This window comes from Myxocyprinus asiaticus, chromosome 6 (genome assembly GCF_019703515.2).
Source record: "Myxocyprinus asiaticus isolate MX2 ecotype Aquarium Trade chromosome 6, UBuf_Myxa_2, whole genome shotgun sequence".
In the NCBI taxonomy this organism is placed as follows: domain Eukaryota; kingdom Metazoa; phylum Chordata; class Actinopteri; order Cypriniformes; family Catostomidae; genus Myxocyprinus; species Myxocyprinus asiaticus.
Window position 1 is genome coordinate 50524157 of NC_059349.1, and position 16213 is coordinate 50540369.

At 35.3% G+C, this 16213-nt stretch overlaps 2 protein-coding genes across 2 annotated transcripts; both read right to left on the reverse strand.

Moving 5' to 3' along the window:
- Positions 1-4073: 4073 nt before the first annotated feature.
- LOC127443187 (CD59B glycoprotein-like) lies at positions 4074-6054 on the reverse strand. The gene is made up of 4 exons (XM_051701777.1): positions 5967-6054; positions 5158-5210; positions 4791-4913; positions 4074-4419 (listed from the first exon to the last, which is right to left on the reverse strand). Exons 2-4 carry the CDS (start codon positions 5207-5209, stop codon positions 4307-4309), a joined length of 288 nt encoding a protein of 95 aa, XP_051557737.1. The 5' UTR covers position 5210; positions 5967-6054; the 3' UTR covers positions 4074-4306.
- Positions 6055-12594: 6540 nt separating this feature from the next.
- LOC127443189 (CD59A glycoprotein-like) lies at positions 12595-15085 on the reverse strand. Its single transcript, XM_051701779.1, has 4 exons — positions 14836-15085; positions 14321-14386; positions 13471-13590; positions 12595-13013 (listed from the first exon to the last, which is right to left on the reverse strand). Exons 2-4 carry the CDS (start codon positions 14367-14369, stop codon positions 12901-12903), a joined length of 282 nt encoding a protein of 93 aa, XP_051557739.1. The 5' UTR covers positions 14370-14386; positions 14836-15085; the 3' UTR covers positions 12595-12900.
- Between the last annotated feature and the right edge of the window lie 1128 nt (positions 15086-16213).

The following is a 16213-nucleotide window of genomic DNA, read 5'->3' on the forward strand; positions in this document are numbered from 1 at the left end:
ATCTGAACCCATACAGGAGTACAGTATTGGTTTACATTCTGTACACGTGAAAAAGTGGTAACATGTAGTTGTTACCACAAGAATCTATTTCAGCTTCTTCAAAGCCTTAAAAACTACTTTAGTTAGTGTAACGTATTGTAGTCAGTTTGGTGGTCATATTTTTGACTTGAATAAATCAAGTTAATTTAGGTGCTTCCACATGAAGCACCTTTTTAGGTTACCTCACAAAACATTTTTACTGTACCTTCACCGCCATCTTGTACCTTTTTGTGGACCACTTAGGTGCATTTATATGTTCATACACTGTTTTTCTCAGTATAATCTAAATGTGACTGTCACATTTTTTGTAATCAATGAGCTCTTTGAGCTATTGGAATGTGCTGCAATCTCTTAACGCAAACACAACAAACGCTAATTACTAACTGAGGAAGTTGACTGTGTAGTTGACTGTGCCAAATGTACGTTAGAAAAATTGTCATACAGTTACACAAAAGTGCCTAAGCGCAAGTAAATGAATGCAAATAAAATTTTAGCAACAAACTGCTTTCCACCTTAATGAATGAACATATAAACCTAGTTTTTAGAGAAGTTATTTAAGTATTTCCTTTGTATAGAAAGGAAGAGGAAAAGTCATACAGTGGGTAGGGAAAGGGACATGACATAAAGTAATAAATCTTTTGACGTAAAGGCAAAGGAGTTTATGCAACTCATCTATGTTATACTATGTTAAACTACTACTGTCTTGGAAAGGAACAGAAAAACAGAATGATGGGTACACCGCTTGCCTCACCTTTTTGACTCACAATTGTATTTCATCATATGGACTTGAGAGTGATGACTGTGCTTCAGTCATGACTTTATAAAGACTCTAGTGCAGAAGAAATGAACATGTCTAAATATGTCAGCTAAGATTTGTGAAGGTGTGTGTTATTTGCTTATCTGATCAAGAATCCATTATGAAATCAACCATACCAGTGCAATGCCTGATTCATCCAAAAAATATATCGGTCAGTGTTTTCAGTACTGCTGAGAAATCTAAATTCTTTATTAAAGTTCAGATCAAAATGTACTCAATTGAATAAATTAACAAGTTTAATCTGGTGTGTTTGTTCCCTGCTGATAAAAATAAATAAATAAAACCAGCCTAGACTCGGTAGACACTTCCAGCTATTTCATGTCTCAGGGGTTGATTTTTATTAAAACAAACAGATAAAAAAAAATGTTTTTCCTATTTGATATATGAAGGTCACATTAAAACTGACTTGGCAACTTTATGCCATGCCTTTATTATTTACTTTTGGTACATTTCAAATGACTTTTATGTATAGATTTGACTGTTTTGGCCTTGTCACAGACCCAGACTTTCAATAATTAACTGGTAACGTTCATTGTAAAAAAAAAAAAAAAAAAAAAAAAAATCACATTATTACATGTTAACAACTATGATAATCTAAACAAAGAGTAAATCAAAAATAAAACCATTTCAATATTTATTGTGTGAAAAATTATTCCAAAAATTACGACTGTCCCACAGTTGTGGCATCATTTCCACCACAAAAAAAAAAAAAAGAAACAAAAAAAGGCTCCAAATAAAGATTTTTAGTTAGTGTATATGTTAACCAAGTGGGCAAATGTGTCAGTGAAGAGCACGCTTGAGATATGAAATATGTGACAAGTGAAATTTGAAGAAAATAAAGAAAAATCAAGGAAAATATCACTTGCGATGTATCGCTCTCACTTGTTTATTGGGCATATCAAGCTGTAATTTTGCCAAATGAAGCAAAAAGTGTCAATGTGCTGGAAATGACACTGAGGTGACTTTCAGGAGAAAATTCTAAAATTCTATAAATCTCCTGTGATGCATGTACATACACTGTTGGACATTGTTAGCAAACAAATACAAAAAAAAATAAATAAATAAAAATAGTGAGAGTGTAAAAAATTTTTTAACAAGTCCACAGTGCTAAAAATGCACTAAGTTAAACATACGCACATGCACACACACACACACACTCACACACACACATGCACACACACACACACACACACGCACACACATGTTGGTGCAGCTATCATTATGAAGACTCTCCATAGACATAATGATTTTTATACTGTACAAACTATAGATTCTATCCCCTAACCCTAACCCTACCCCTAAACCTAACCCTCACAAAAAACGTTCTGCATTTTTACATTTTCAATAAAACATAGTTTAGTATGTTTTTTAAACGATTTGAATTATGGGGACACTAGAAATGTCCTCATAAACCACAATTATAGCATAATACCCTTGTAATAACCAGTTTGTAACCTAAAACAAAGTCCTCGTAAACCACTTAAACCTGCCCCACACACACACACACACACACACACACACACACACACACACACCAAGTAATGTCATGAAGTCCTCACTCTTGCAAGAGCATATTTGATGCTATCAAACAGGGGTTGCCATACAGAGACAATTCAAACTATCCAAACTGTCCCCCTTGTGGACAATGTGAAAAAGAACATTCTAACATGATTAACTCACCACCATCTATAACTTTCTGTCCTATGATACTCAGAACACAAAAGGAGATGAAAGGAAGAATGTTAGCCTCAGTCACTATTCACTTTCATTGCATCTTTTTTCCATACAATGCAAGTGAATGGTGACTGAGGTTAACATCTCCTTTTGTGTTCAATGGATGAAAGAAAGTCCTGTGGGTTTAAAACAAAATGATGGTGAGTAAATGAGAAGTAAAGGGTGAGTAACATTTTCTTCTTCTTCTTCTTCTTCCTCTTGGTCATATGATGGAATACACTCTCTTTAACTGGAATACAAAGACAACACTGAAAATAATGACTAGTATGATTTACTGAATTTTATTTCTCAAGTTTTTCTTAGTAAATCTACTTAAAAATGAAGTAAAATCTAAAGTGTGTGAGTAAATGTAACTTCATTTTTAGTAAATTAATTTACATTTGAGTAAATTCAGTAATGTATTGTAAACGTAGTCAAATTCTTAGTCATCAAATATAATTAAAAGTCTTATTAGAACATGTCACATCTTGAATTTTCATTTCAAACATATGCTTAATCATGTGGCACATGACATACGGAAGCCAGTGGCGTAGATTCTTGTGGGGGGAGGGGGAGGTAACACTTGATCCATGCTACATGCGAGGGACCTCCTGTGTGAGAAAAATAATAAAATAACTGGCTTTTATAGTGCCATTGTACTAAAGCAAAATTAATTATTCAAACTGTATATGGAAAATGTTTACTTGTTACTAATTTGACAGTATGTCTTTTTTCTATTGTAGTGACTAGTAATATAAGAACATTTTTAATTTAATTCAAATTTAGTTGTATAGTATTTTTTTCAAAATGAATAGTGTTTCACAGCAGCTTTAAAGATAATTGTGAAGTACAACCCTGATTTCTTACAAATAAGATGTTTTTTTTCATATAATAAATTATATGAACTTATATGCAGATTTTGTTTTTATTTCTTATGTTTTAAAACTATGGCTATTAATAAAATAAAATAATCGTGATTAATCCCATAGTTTCAGAAAGAAACGGTAATAATTTCAAATAATGTCAACAGTTCTTTTTATTTAAATAATTACTTAATTAATTTATGTTTAACTTTTTTCTTCTCTCAATTTTTTTCTGGGACCTCCCAGCACTCCCTTATGGCTGCTAGGGGGTCACATATTAATAAGTTGTATTTGCTTATTTGTTTGCACACCCACTTATCTCATCAGTAAACTGTGCAGTATTACTTCTCTCCATATGATGGCAATATCACCCTATTACACAGTGGTTCTCAGCTAGGTTTTGTTTCAGGGTCCAGTATTCACACTGGACAAAACACTTTAAAATAAGGTTCCATTTGTTAACATTACTTAACAACATTAGTTAACATGAACTAACAATGCTAAAAAAAGATTTATGTAAAAAATATATTGTTAATTGTTTGATCATGATACCTAATGCATTAACGGATTTTAACCAGTGGAACCTTGTTGTAAAGTGTTATCAACTCTAGTGTAAAAATAGAAGACCAAAGTATGGAAACTTTTATTTAAAATGCTTTTTAATAGAGAAGAAAAAGTGAAAAGTGCCTTTAGTTACAGAATCACACTAAAACAAATGAGTAACATTGATTTAATATGCAAATATGTTGTGTAACATCCTGTAATTACTTTATTATTGTTATTGTTCAGTATAGAATTCCACGTTGTGTGTGACATTGACACAGTTTGAGTCATTTTTCCCTTAAAGACTTTATGTGTTCAGAGTCATGTGGGTTTAAATGACAGGTGTATTGCAGAGGTCTGTCTGACAACACTTGGTCTTGATATAGGGGCTGGACTGAAGAATCATGCAATCTGACATGGCGATGCACCTCCGGAAGTAGGAAACTAGAGGAATATAAAAGAACATAAATCAAAACGAGTGTCCTCGCCCATCTTGACATATTTTGTCCTGCCTGGTTTAAAAAAAATGTAAATATCCATACATGTAAGAAGCAATGAACGGTGGGCCATAGTATTTGGATACCTCTATATTTCTTTGATGTGAATGTATGTACATTATGAATGGTAAAGAAATAAAAATGAAACCAAGAAAAGGAAATTTGTCAATGTCAACTTTGAATGTTGGTTTGACATTTGTAGCCTAGCCTGAAAGTTTTAAACATTGAAGTTTGATGGTTATTTAGGTCCATGTATTGGGAGATTTTTGAAGTTATAAGATAGATAATCTGTGATCGGATGATATAAAGTAAACTCACAGGGGGACACGGTAAATCTGGCAGATACGCATGCATCTTGTTTATAGCCACAGGTCTCTTGGGTGATCGAACATCTTCCACCAGGTGTGCTGGGAACACACCTGTGACATTTCAAGGCAGAGCCTGCAACACAGCGTGCACATACTGTAGTTAAACGGATTTAAAACGTGCTTTTATGACACTGGATATTGCGTAAATGTATTACCGTGCCAAGAGATTTTAACATGAGCTTTATGGTAATGCAGTAATGACATAAATAATGGAGAGTTGAGTTACACAACAAGAATTCTTAGACTGCTGTGACAAGAAACTTTCAAAGTTCAGACTGGTTTCACTTGCAGCCTTTTGGAAACAACCAGCAACTCACCATCTGCCAACACTAGGGCAAGAACAAGTGCCAGTAGCAGAACCTTCATCATGCTGTTGGATAAACAGAAAGAACATTAATCATTTGACTAATGTATTTAGCATATTTTTTTGTTAGAACAATGTCAAAGTAACACACACACACACACACACACACACACACACACACACACACACACACACACACACACACATATATATATATATATATATATATAATTTATATTTGAAAATGTAAGATACAAAATGTTAATGCACCTTCAGACTTCATTGATTGATACTGTATTGTAAATAAATATAGTTCCTTCTTTAGTTCATGTGCATTTAACACTCACTAAGCATTAAACTCTATGCATCTAGTTCAATGTAGAACCTCCAAAAAACAAAAACACTTTCAAATCACTGTTTAAATTCAATCGCTAGCTTTCAAACTATGCTTAGACCATATATATTAAGAAAACTGTCTAAGGTCAGTCTCACAAAACCTGTCAAAAACATGTAATTGTTATGCATAATTGAACAGGTCAACAATAACAACAAAAACAAAAAAACAAAAAAAGAAAGAAAGAAATATATTACTCAAGAGGAAAATAAAGCTTACTTCAGGAATATTAGATTTTAATGCAAAATAAAAAACAATCCTGATAGTAGTTGTTATACTAAATTACAACAAATAAAACAAAAATAATTGTGTCTGGACATTATGACTCATTAATCTGAACTGAATTAACCTCAATGCAATATGTGTCCAGACAGAGGACTCAACCTATACCCAACATAAAAAAATGTATTAATAGTGTGCAAGCATACCTTCACTGTGATGCAGAGCTGAGTTGATACTTCACTGACACTTGTGTCTGTCCCTTATATACTGTGATGTATCCTGGAGTGAATCAGTTCCTATAATCCGATGTCAGGAATTTGGAAATTCCGTGTTGAAATTAGGCCAAAGAAACTTAAAGTCAGTACTGTTCATTGTTTGCTCTTGGTGTGAACTCCAGCTGATAAATCCTTTTTTTTTTATTATTTGTTAACAGGACTATGTGGTTGTGTAGCTATTTATTTTTAATAGTCTGTTCCTGTTGCTACAAAAGATCTCTTATTTATCCCTTATCTTTTTTTTATCTGCTGTAACAAGCTTGTCCAAAGATTAGAAGCATAGAGGCACTTTTGTTGAGCCTTAATATACATATTATATGTTAAATAAAGAGTTGTTCATGAGCAGCCGTGAACTCCAACACGTACTGTGATGTACAATTATCTGAAAGGAATGTTCAGGTTCAATACAAGTTAAGCTCAATTGAAAGCATTTGTAGCATAATGTTGATTATCACAGACAATCTTTCGACTCTTCAGGCAAAAATCGATGTTCCAGTGAGGCACTTAAAATGGAAGTGAATGGGGCCATTCCATAAACATTTCAATACACACAGTTTCAAAAGTATAGCCACAATACGTAAACATTACACATGTTAATGTGACTTTACTGTGACAAAATCGCTTACAGGGTTTCCCTACGTTGATCTGTCATGGCAACGAAGATGCGATATTGGATATAACTTTATCCTGAAAAGGTAAGCTATTTTATCACACTAGAATCATGTATAATGTTTACGTCTTGTGGCTATCATTTTGACGCAGTGTGAATTTAATGTATATGCACTGGCCTTATTCACTTCCATTGTAAGTGACTTACTGTAATCACTATTTTTTTTTTATTTCTTTTTTAATACATGAGGGACGAATCAAAATGCCACAAATGCTTTTGATTGAGCTTAACTTGTTTTGAATCGGGAACATTCTTTTAAGGATATTTATTTGTAAATACTGTATGTATATGTGGTTCAATGTACAATTATATTAAGAATATGTATAGTTTTTCTTTTTTTTTTTTTTCTCCCAATTTGGAATGCCAATTCCCACTACTTAGTAGGTCCTCGTGGTGGCACGGTTACTCACCTCAATCTGGGTGGCGGAGAACAAGTCTACGTTGCCTCCACTTCTGAGACAGTCAGTCCACGCATCTAATCACATGGCTCGTTGTGCATGACACCACGGAGACTCCCAGCATGTGGAGGCTCATGCTACTCTCCGTGATCCACGCACAACTTACCACGTGCCCCACTGAGAGGGAGTGACCCTACCCTCCCTAGCAACCGGGCCAATTTGGTTGCTTAGGAGGCCTGGATGGAGTCACTCAGCACACCCTGGATTCGAACTCACGACTCCAGGGGTGGTAGTCAGCGTCAATACTCGCTGAGCTACCCCAGGCCCCTTGATTTTACAGTTGTTGTTTTTTTATAGTTCAAGGCAGAAGCTCAGCGACTATATGCAGAGGCAAATAAGTATACTATGTATAAAGAGGGACAAAGATAACTTTTTGGCAGCACCAGCAGGACACATGAAACAGGCTGCAAGCCTTTTAAGAGTATTATAAGGCAGACAAACTCGTGAAAGACGGGTTTTATCCAACTAAAATGAACAACTCACTTGGTTTTAAACCTGTAAAATCTGAAATGGCAAAGGTTTAATGGTAATTATGATTAAAGATATGAGAAAGTGGGACCTGTTGTTGGATCCAGTCAGAATTGGACAAGCTACATGTAGCTAGCTAAGCTACCCACTATTGTACAAAAAATAACTTAAAAAAAAAAATGAAAAGCTGAAAGATAAACTTGTTTACACTACAAGCTTTGTGGCAAAGGTAGCTTGCTCCATATTATTTATAAATCTGAAACATTAAAATTTGTTACCTAAAATTTGATCTAATATTTGTTTTTTAGAAAACAAAAACTTTTCAAAAAGTAGCACAACAAAACATTATATTGCCAGATGCCCTTTCAAAGAAGCCAACTGTGGTGTTATCATGATAAATTGGTGGTATCAGACGGTAATACCATGTTACTGATATATCCTATTCTTTAGTACAGAATTATTCCTATATTATTTATATACTGTATACTCATGGAACTCAAAAGTACTTCACTGAATACCACAGTAAAGATATGGTAATGTAAGGCGAGGTGCCAAAGTGTTTGCATTCAAAGGACAGAATTCCCCAATGGGGCAAAGAGCAAATATATCATCTCTGAGAAAATCAGCACAGAAACTCACCATCTCACAAACAACTGAGCAAGAACTGCCTCGTTGATTCCTTCTCACATCTGTTCTCTCCCCTCCTACCCCCTCCTGTCCCTCTCAGCTCAGAGTCACCTAAAACTCAACTAAATCCTGTATCGTATTACATGTACACAATGAATCTGACTATACATGTTTAGTTTCATTTAAAAGGTCTCAGTATGACTATTACTATGGTCTCATCCCCACAACAGAAGAATATCTGGTTACACAGTTTTAAGAATGTTTAAGAGAAATTTTGGCCACTGCTTGGGGGTGCACCTCCTCCTTGGTCTTTCATCTAAATTACATCCTGTATGCAGATAAGGAATGACCCCAGGACTTCCAAACTTAACCACTCCCAAATACCTTTTGTTTATGTTTTCTCTGGTTTGAGTATTTAAAGCAACTTAGCACATTGATCAGTGGAATTTTCAGTAGCCAGAAATCCCCATAGTTTCAAACTACGTACTTTGCTGAAGTCAGGAATGCATCTGTTACTCTTAAGATTCATCTTTGGGGGCCTGGGTAGCTCAGCGAGTAAAGACGCTGACTACCACCCCTGGAGTCATGAGTTCAAGTCCAAGGTGTGCTAAGTGACTCCAGCCAGGTCACCTAGGCAACCAAATTGGCCAACCAACTGGTTGCTTGGGAGGGTATAGTCATATGGGGTAACCTCCTCATGGTCGCTATAATGTGGTTCGCTCTCGGTGGGGCACGTGGTGAGTTGTGCGTGGATGCCATTGAGAAAAGCGTGAAGCCTCCACACACGCTATGTCTCCGTGGTAATGCGCTCAACAAGCCACGTGATAAGATGCGCGGATTGACGGTCTCTGACACGGAGGCAACTGAGATTTGTCCTCCGCCACCAGGATTGAGGCGAGCCACTATGCCACCACGAGGACTTAGAGTACACTGGGAATTGGGCATTCCAAATTGGCGAGAAAAAGGGGAGAAAATCAATAATAATAATTTAAAAAAGCATTTGAGCATTAGATGTTTTGTATTGATTATTTAAAAAAAGGACTTGGATATTGATCTTTCTCTTATCTTTCTCTTATCTTATCTTTTCCTATCTTTATCTCTGTTCAATGTGTGATATTCGCAGTGTGTTGCAGATTAAATGTTACATGGATATCAGTTATATTTAAAGATGTAATCTTATAATTCATCATCAACTAAGGTAAAAATCTAGGAGTACTCTTAACCTTAATTTACGGTCAGAAAGACAGAACACTTAAATGACATTGTGCTGAATATCTTTATTTAGTTTTTTCTTTTCTTTAGCAACATCACACTGTTTACATCATTACAACAGTCCCTTAAAAGAGAATCTGACCTCTGCTGTATTTCAGTGATACAATAAATGACAAAAATAAAATGACAACAGACAATTGTGTTAATTTGATTCATTTTCTGTTTGTGATAATTCAGTTTTTAATCGATATGGTGCTGACAGTTTTCCATAAAGATTGTTTCCAAGAAACAAGGCTGGGCATAGAAATGCATCAATTCTAAAACAACAACAAACTTTTCAATTCTTCACTGGTTTGTGTGGCAGACCTGTTTTTAGATAAAAAAGGACTTTTCGCTTGAATGCTCCATGTTGCGAGGTGGCTGCTTGAACTGTTGCTCTCGTGCCCTATCATGAACACGCACAAGACATCAAAGGTCGGTCAACATTTTCACTAAATAATACATAAGATTTCAGGTTTGTTTCTCACAACCCTATTGAATGCTTTCATAACAATCATGAGTCTCATGCAGGGCCATATTAAGGTGCTCTGGGGCCACGGGGCTTAACGTTTCGCTGGGTCCCCATCACCATGCCCTACATGGACGGGTTTAACCATTGCGCACCTTCTCTGTGTTTACATTAGCGTCTCCTGCTGAATGTGTTTACATGCGCGCCTTTCCAAGAATGTCAATGGGGGCACAACATTTTTTCACAATTTCTCCCTTTGTGTTAAGAAAAAGAAAGTCATATAGGGTTATAACAACACGGGTGAGTAAACAAAGACTGCATTTTTATTTCTGTGTGAACTAAAAGAGCATACACAATAAACAGTAGATGGACATAAAAGAATGCATAATGGTAAGATGAGGATAATTAATCACTCATACCCTTTTCTGATAACTGTAAATAGAAGGCACTCGATTGTTCGCAATTTAATGAACCGATCAGCGTCTTTATCCGACAGCAAGAGCAAAGTAGTTTCTCTTTACAGCATTCAACCAAACTTACGTAATGTTTAATGTTGATTTAATGTTGTAAAACATGATGAGTGCCGTCGGCCTCACCATCATGTTTGTGCTTATTCACGTATGACATTTGTAAACTCCTCTCCCATCAAACAAGGGATTGTGGGCAATATTAGTTAAGAAAGTGTTCACAGATCCACAATCTACCGGAAATAGTAGACTATCCGGGCAACTTTGAGACACTTATTTCTACATACTATGATCTGAGACACACTAATTCTAATCTCGGATAATATTTAGGGATAGGTTGCGAATCGGGGGGTTAGATGCAGGGCTAGAGTTTTACTCTTCTGGTCCGTCTTCTAGCACCTCATGCAAATGCAGCAGTGAGCGCACTTCAGTAGGCCTATATTTACATTACAACTCCAAATGCACTCCTAGTATAAAATACTACAAGGAGTTATTTTATACATTATGTTATGTATGTATAATGTAGTTCTTGTTAGAAAGAAAGAAAGAAAGAAAGAAAGAAAGAAAGAACCTTGCTGTAGCTATGAAAAGCATTTGTGAGCAATTGTTTTTTATCAACCCAGATATTTGATATTCCTATACCATCTTGTTCAAACTGTTCTCAGCATAGTTTAACTCTTAAACACATTCCTCGCGCCTGGAACCTCATTTCATCCCCTGTACCTCATCCATAATTTGGAGTTGTGCCCACACCTCTTTAGCATTCCTCAATCTATCTCTTATAAATAGTGTAAAAAAAGAAAAAAAGAAAATGGTTTAAGTACCAAAAATGGTTCAAGTACCAAAAGTGTATATATATATATATATATATATATATATATATATATGTGTGTGTGTGTGTGTGTGTGTGTGTGTGTGTGTGTCTGTGTGTGTAATCTGGGGGTGTTTCAGCAAGGCTGGAATCAGGTAGAATTGGGTAGAAGGACGCATGAATCAAGCCACATGCAAGGTTATCCTGGAAGAAAACAGTCTTCCTTCTGATCTGACAATGTTCCCCAACTCTGAAGATTGGTTTTTCCAGCAGGACAATGCTCCATGCCACACAGCCAGGTCAATCAAGGTGTGGATGGAGGAGCACCGGATCAAGACCCTGTCATGGCCAGCCCAGACCTGCCATTGAAAACCTCTGGAATGTGATCAAGAGGAAGATGGATGGCCACAAGCCATCAAACAAAGCCGAGCTGCTTGAATTTTTGTGCCAGGAGTGGCATAAAGTCACCCAGAAGCAATGTGAAAGACTGGTAGAGAGCGTGCCAAAATGCATGAAAGCTGTGATTGAAAATCAGGGATATTCCACCAAATATTGATTTCTGAACTAAAGTTAAATCATTAGTATTGTGTTGTGTATAAATGAATATGAACTTGTTTTCTTTGCATTATTTGAGGTCTGAAAACACTAGATCTTTTTTGTTATTTTGACCAGTTGTCATTTTCTGCAAATAAAGGCTCTAAATGACAATGTTTTTATTTGGAATTTGGGAAGAATGTTGTCAGTACTTTATAGAATAAAACAAAAATGTTCATTTTACTCAAACACCTATGTATAAATAGTAAATCCAGAAACAGTAAATGCAGTGGTCTCTTAATTTTATCCAGAGCTGTAGCAAGTAAAACACAAGATGACTACAGTCATTTGGGTGTACTACTAAAATTATGTAAATTGAGCATCTATTTAGACTCAATAAGAAAATACACGTGTAGATTATGTGTATTTTATGTGTAGATTATGTGTAGATTATGTGTTTGACATCTAGTTCATCCTGTTCTAGATTTGTCCTGATTTGTTGCATTATCTCTTTATTTAATATATGAAAAATAATACATACAAATATTTAAAAATATATTTGATAAATTTTTGATAGCTATATGTGCCGGGTCTTTAAAGACTCAAATATGTAAAAGTGTTTGCTGAAATTTCTATGCATTTGAGGGTTAAATAGTGTCTGTCATATAATTTAAAATTAGGTGTAAGGTGTGATGTGTAAGTGCAGAACAACATAAACATTTCTTTTTATTTATTTTTTTTAAGTACATTTATAAATGGAGTAATTTCAGTAAATACTATCACATTAATTACTCGTTGCTCCAGTTTGACATAATAATGTAGGATGTGTATGGAAATGCTTAACTTTGTGGCTAATTTTTCACATTTGGGAAATATTGTTATGAAGTAACAATTTGCCAATATATGTGGCAATTATTATAACCTTCATTCATTCAACAATTGCAGTAAATGCTGAAATGAATCACAAATATCAATAACACATGTTGTGGACTGTGACTTTTATTGTTTGACAAAATCTATATTAAACAAGAACGAGAAAGTCTTAAACATCTATGTTACAGTAAACAATATATTTCTCCCTCATTGTCTGCTTTATAAAGAGAACTGGATCTAAATGACAACATTATTGCAGAGGTCCGTCTGGCAGCATTTGGTTTTCATGGCAGTGCTGCTCTGAAGAATCAGACACTCAGTCGTACTGCTGCATCTCCGAAAGCCAGTGACTGGTTGAACAATAGAAAAAAAACCATACTTGAGATCCTTGTCCAGCTCGACATACCGTAAAAACTTCAAATGTATCTATTCACATTTAGAGAAGTTATTTGCATATAATATATTACCAAGTATCATGTACAGCTGGCTTCTACAATCCATCTTACTGTAAATGTGCTCTAACTTGTTCATATACTATATGTCCCATTTTTACATATTGAGGCATCACAAACTTCAGTACCCATTTCAGTACAGACTTCAGAGAACATTTTTAAGTTTGTATGATGTCATAGGAGAACATTTTAAGTTCCTCCCATGATGTCATAGGACAACCTATGGGTTCAGTTCTAGAAGGATCTTTACTGAACCCAAAATAGTGCAAAGAGCCATTAAAGAACCTTTCTTTTTGAATTTTGGACATTTTTGTCAGCTGTAGTAGACTGATGTGATAGGAAGAAAGAAACTCACAGGGAGAGAACATAAATCTAGCAGATATGCAGGCATCTTTTCCAAAGCCACAGGTCTCTTGCGATGGAGTGCAACGAGTTCCAGACAGAGGAACACAGTGGTTGCATTTCAAGGCAGATCCTGCAACACAAAGCGCATGTATTATACCAAACATATGAATCTTCAAATCAGCGCTGTTGTCAAACTATTTCAAACCCCTCAGGTAACAAACAATAAAGACAGATTCATATATTACTGTGATTTTGTTTCTTTTAAAGGATGCTTGAATTGAAAAAGTGTACTTTTTTTTCTGGGGTTGGTTTGGTGGGGGGGCTTTACAAAAGTAGAACCAAAGCATTCAATTCTGGTGAATTCGGGAGTAGCATTTTGTCTTTTTTAAGAACTATTGTATAGCATTATGTAGCTATAGCCTGGTTTCACTAGTATTTTTACAGATGAATTTACAATAAATTACAACTTTCACTTCAACAGGCGTCACAATTAGTCTCTTGTTTTGAATAGGAAACCATATTTCCCAGATCTGTATATGATTCACTCTTATGATTTATCTGTAAAATTTTACTGGAGCACAGCAGAACTTTACTGGGGCAATTGTTGGAGGGTTTAAAGGCAGAAATATGAAATGTATCATTTTAAAAGCACATATATTAATTCTTCTGTTAAAACTTGTGTATAATTTGAGCTGAAATGCTGTCGATTGAGCTTGACTTTGAACCCAGAATATTCCCAGTATAATGAAACACTCAAGTTCTCATCTGTAGAACTAAAACAGCCAGTTCGGGCTTCACTGTCAGCCTCTCAGAAAGAACAGATTGGCTTTAAAGTTGAAAACCCAAAGCTCCAAACTTACCATCTGCCAACACCAGGGCAAGAACAAGAGCCACCAGCAAGATCTTCATTATTCTGTTGAATAGAGCTGAAAACATGAAGAACAATAAACAATAAAGTATAATAATAATGCAGTGTAATTTAAAAACAATCTAATCCATCAATTATTAATCCATGCATGTAGCAGACAATATAAGAAATGGACTTATGCCACCCTTAATTTTAACTGTACTTCTTTGTAAACTGTCAAGGCTTTATAAATATTTAGAACTTTGTTTACTGTCCATGAAAACTCATTTTGAAATAAGTGTAACTGTCTGTTTTCTAGGCTTTTTCAATATGTGTCAATTTATGTCTATGTTACAGTGCTTCTATTAAAAGGTCTTTGCAAAATAGATCCAAAACGAATGTAACTGATTAAGTTCAGATTCAGACCATAAATCAGAACTGAACTGAGTCTAGGTGAAACCTGCACAACACAAACACTGTATACACATTTAATATAATTTAAGTGTTTTATATAATATAAAAACCTACCTTTCACGTGGAGCAGTTTTGAGCTAAAACAAGTTCATAGACATCCACAGTATGTCTGTCTCTTATATACTTGTAATGTACTCTGAAGTGAATCATTATTGATAGTAATTCAGGAAATCCCAAGGCATTTTGAAAGTGTTCTTTGTGTGTTAAAACAAAGGCCAAATAATCCTATAGCTCAATAACATTTGCTCAACTGCACTTGTTCATTGTTTGCTGGCGTTCACTTCAGTTGATGAGGACTGATTGTTCCATGTGGTTGTGCAAGATCTTGTTTTTTTCCTGTTTTACTGTAACAAACCACCCTGAACTACTTTCTAACATGATGTAAGTTGCGAAATGAGGTTTTGATAAACTGTCAATCTTCATCAGATGCTTACAGATTTTCTCAATCGCTTTGGCACAATCGTCGAATGACTATTAAGCTTCATCAAACTATATGAATACCTATATAAACATTAGGTCATTTGTTCACATGACTATAGTCATTTATAATTGCTTTGGCACAAAATGCCTCGAGTGAGCCTTGCAGATCAAAATAGTTTGCATTAATTTGCTATTGAATGATATTACTCTCAAATGCAACTATACACATTCATTGTGTAAATCCCTACATGCTAAATAGAACAACCAACAATCACAATAACATGTCACACATACAGTATATTAGATATATAATAGTTATGTGGTATTGTTATAATAGTTGTCAGATGGATAGATGTAGGCTAGATGGGGAACAATTCAATTTCCTCACAATTTAGAGCAATGTATATCCAGGTAAGTATTCATCATTGTACACTACACAGTGCTGTAATCTCCTTGTCTTTCAGTATTGGCAAGTACAACCTGTATATGCAGAATATGTTACACAATGTGGGATATGTGTAACTGTATGATTTACAATATCTATTGTAAATTATATCCTAAATTGCTAAATTGCTTTACTATCTTTTATAGAGAGTGCTGGAGCTGGAGGCTGACGAATCCCCACACATTTTTGTGTATGTTGATGGGGCAGGATTCAACTTGACCAAAGTCAGGAGATGTAGCCATAATATTATTGGTCATCGAGCCACTATTGATGTGCCAGGCCAGCGTGGAGGGAACATTACAATGTGTGCTGCCAAATGTGAGAATGGTGTACTCAGCCACATTCCCATCACTGGACCCTATAACACACAACGTCCCCTCAATTTCCTGGAAACTCTTTACAGGGATCTCATTCCTGAGAATAAGAAATGACTTGCCAACGTATGTTATAGTTTGGGACAACGCCAAAGTTTCCATTGTTCAAATACAGTCAGGGAATGGTTTGTTGCCCACCCATGTTTTTTGATGGAGTTTGTCCCACCATACTCCCCATTCCTAAATCCCATTG

Coding starts and splice junctions, on each gene's coding strand:
- LOC127443187 (XM_051701777.1), bottom strand. CDS start 5,209: ATGATGAAGGTTCTGCTACTGGCACTTGTTCTTGCCCTAGTGTTGGCA. Junction 4,914..5,157: donor TGCCCTAGTGTTGGCAGATG/GTGAGTTGCTGG, acceptor GCTGTGTTGCAG/GCTCTGCCTTGAAATGTCAC. Junction 4,420..4,790: donor CAGATTTACCGTGTCCCCCT/GTGAGTTTACTT, acceptor ATATTCCTCTAG/TTTCCTACTTCCGGAGGTGC.
- LOC127443189 (XM_051701779.1), bottom strand. CDS start 14,369: ATGAAGATCTTGCTGGTGGCTCTTGTTCTTGCCCTGGTGTTGGCAGAT. Junction 13,591..14,320: donor TGCCCTGGTGTTGGCAGATG/GTAAGTTTGGAG, acceptor TTTGTGTTGCAG/GATCTGCCTTGAAATGCAAC. Junction 13,014..13,470: donor TAGATTTATGTTCTCTCCCT/GTGAGTTTCTTT, acceptor TTGTTCAACCAG/TCACTGGCTTTCGGAGATGC.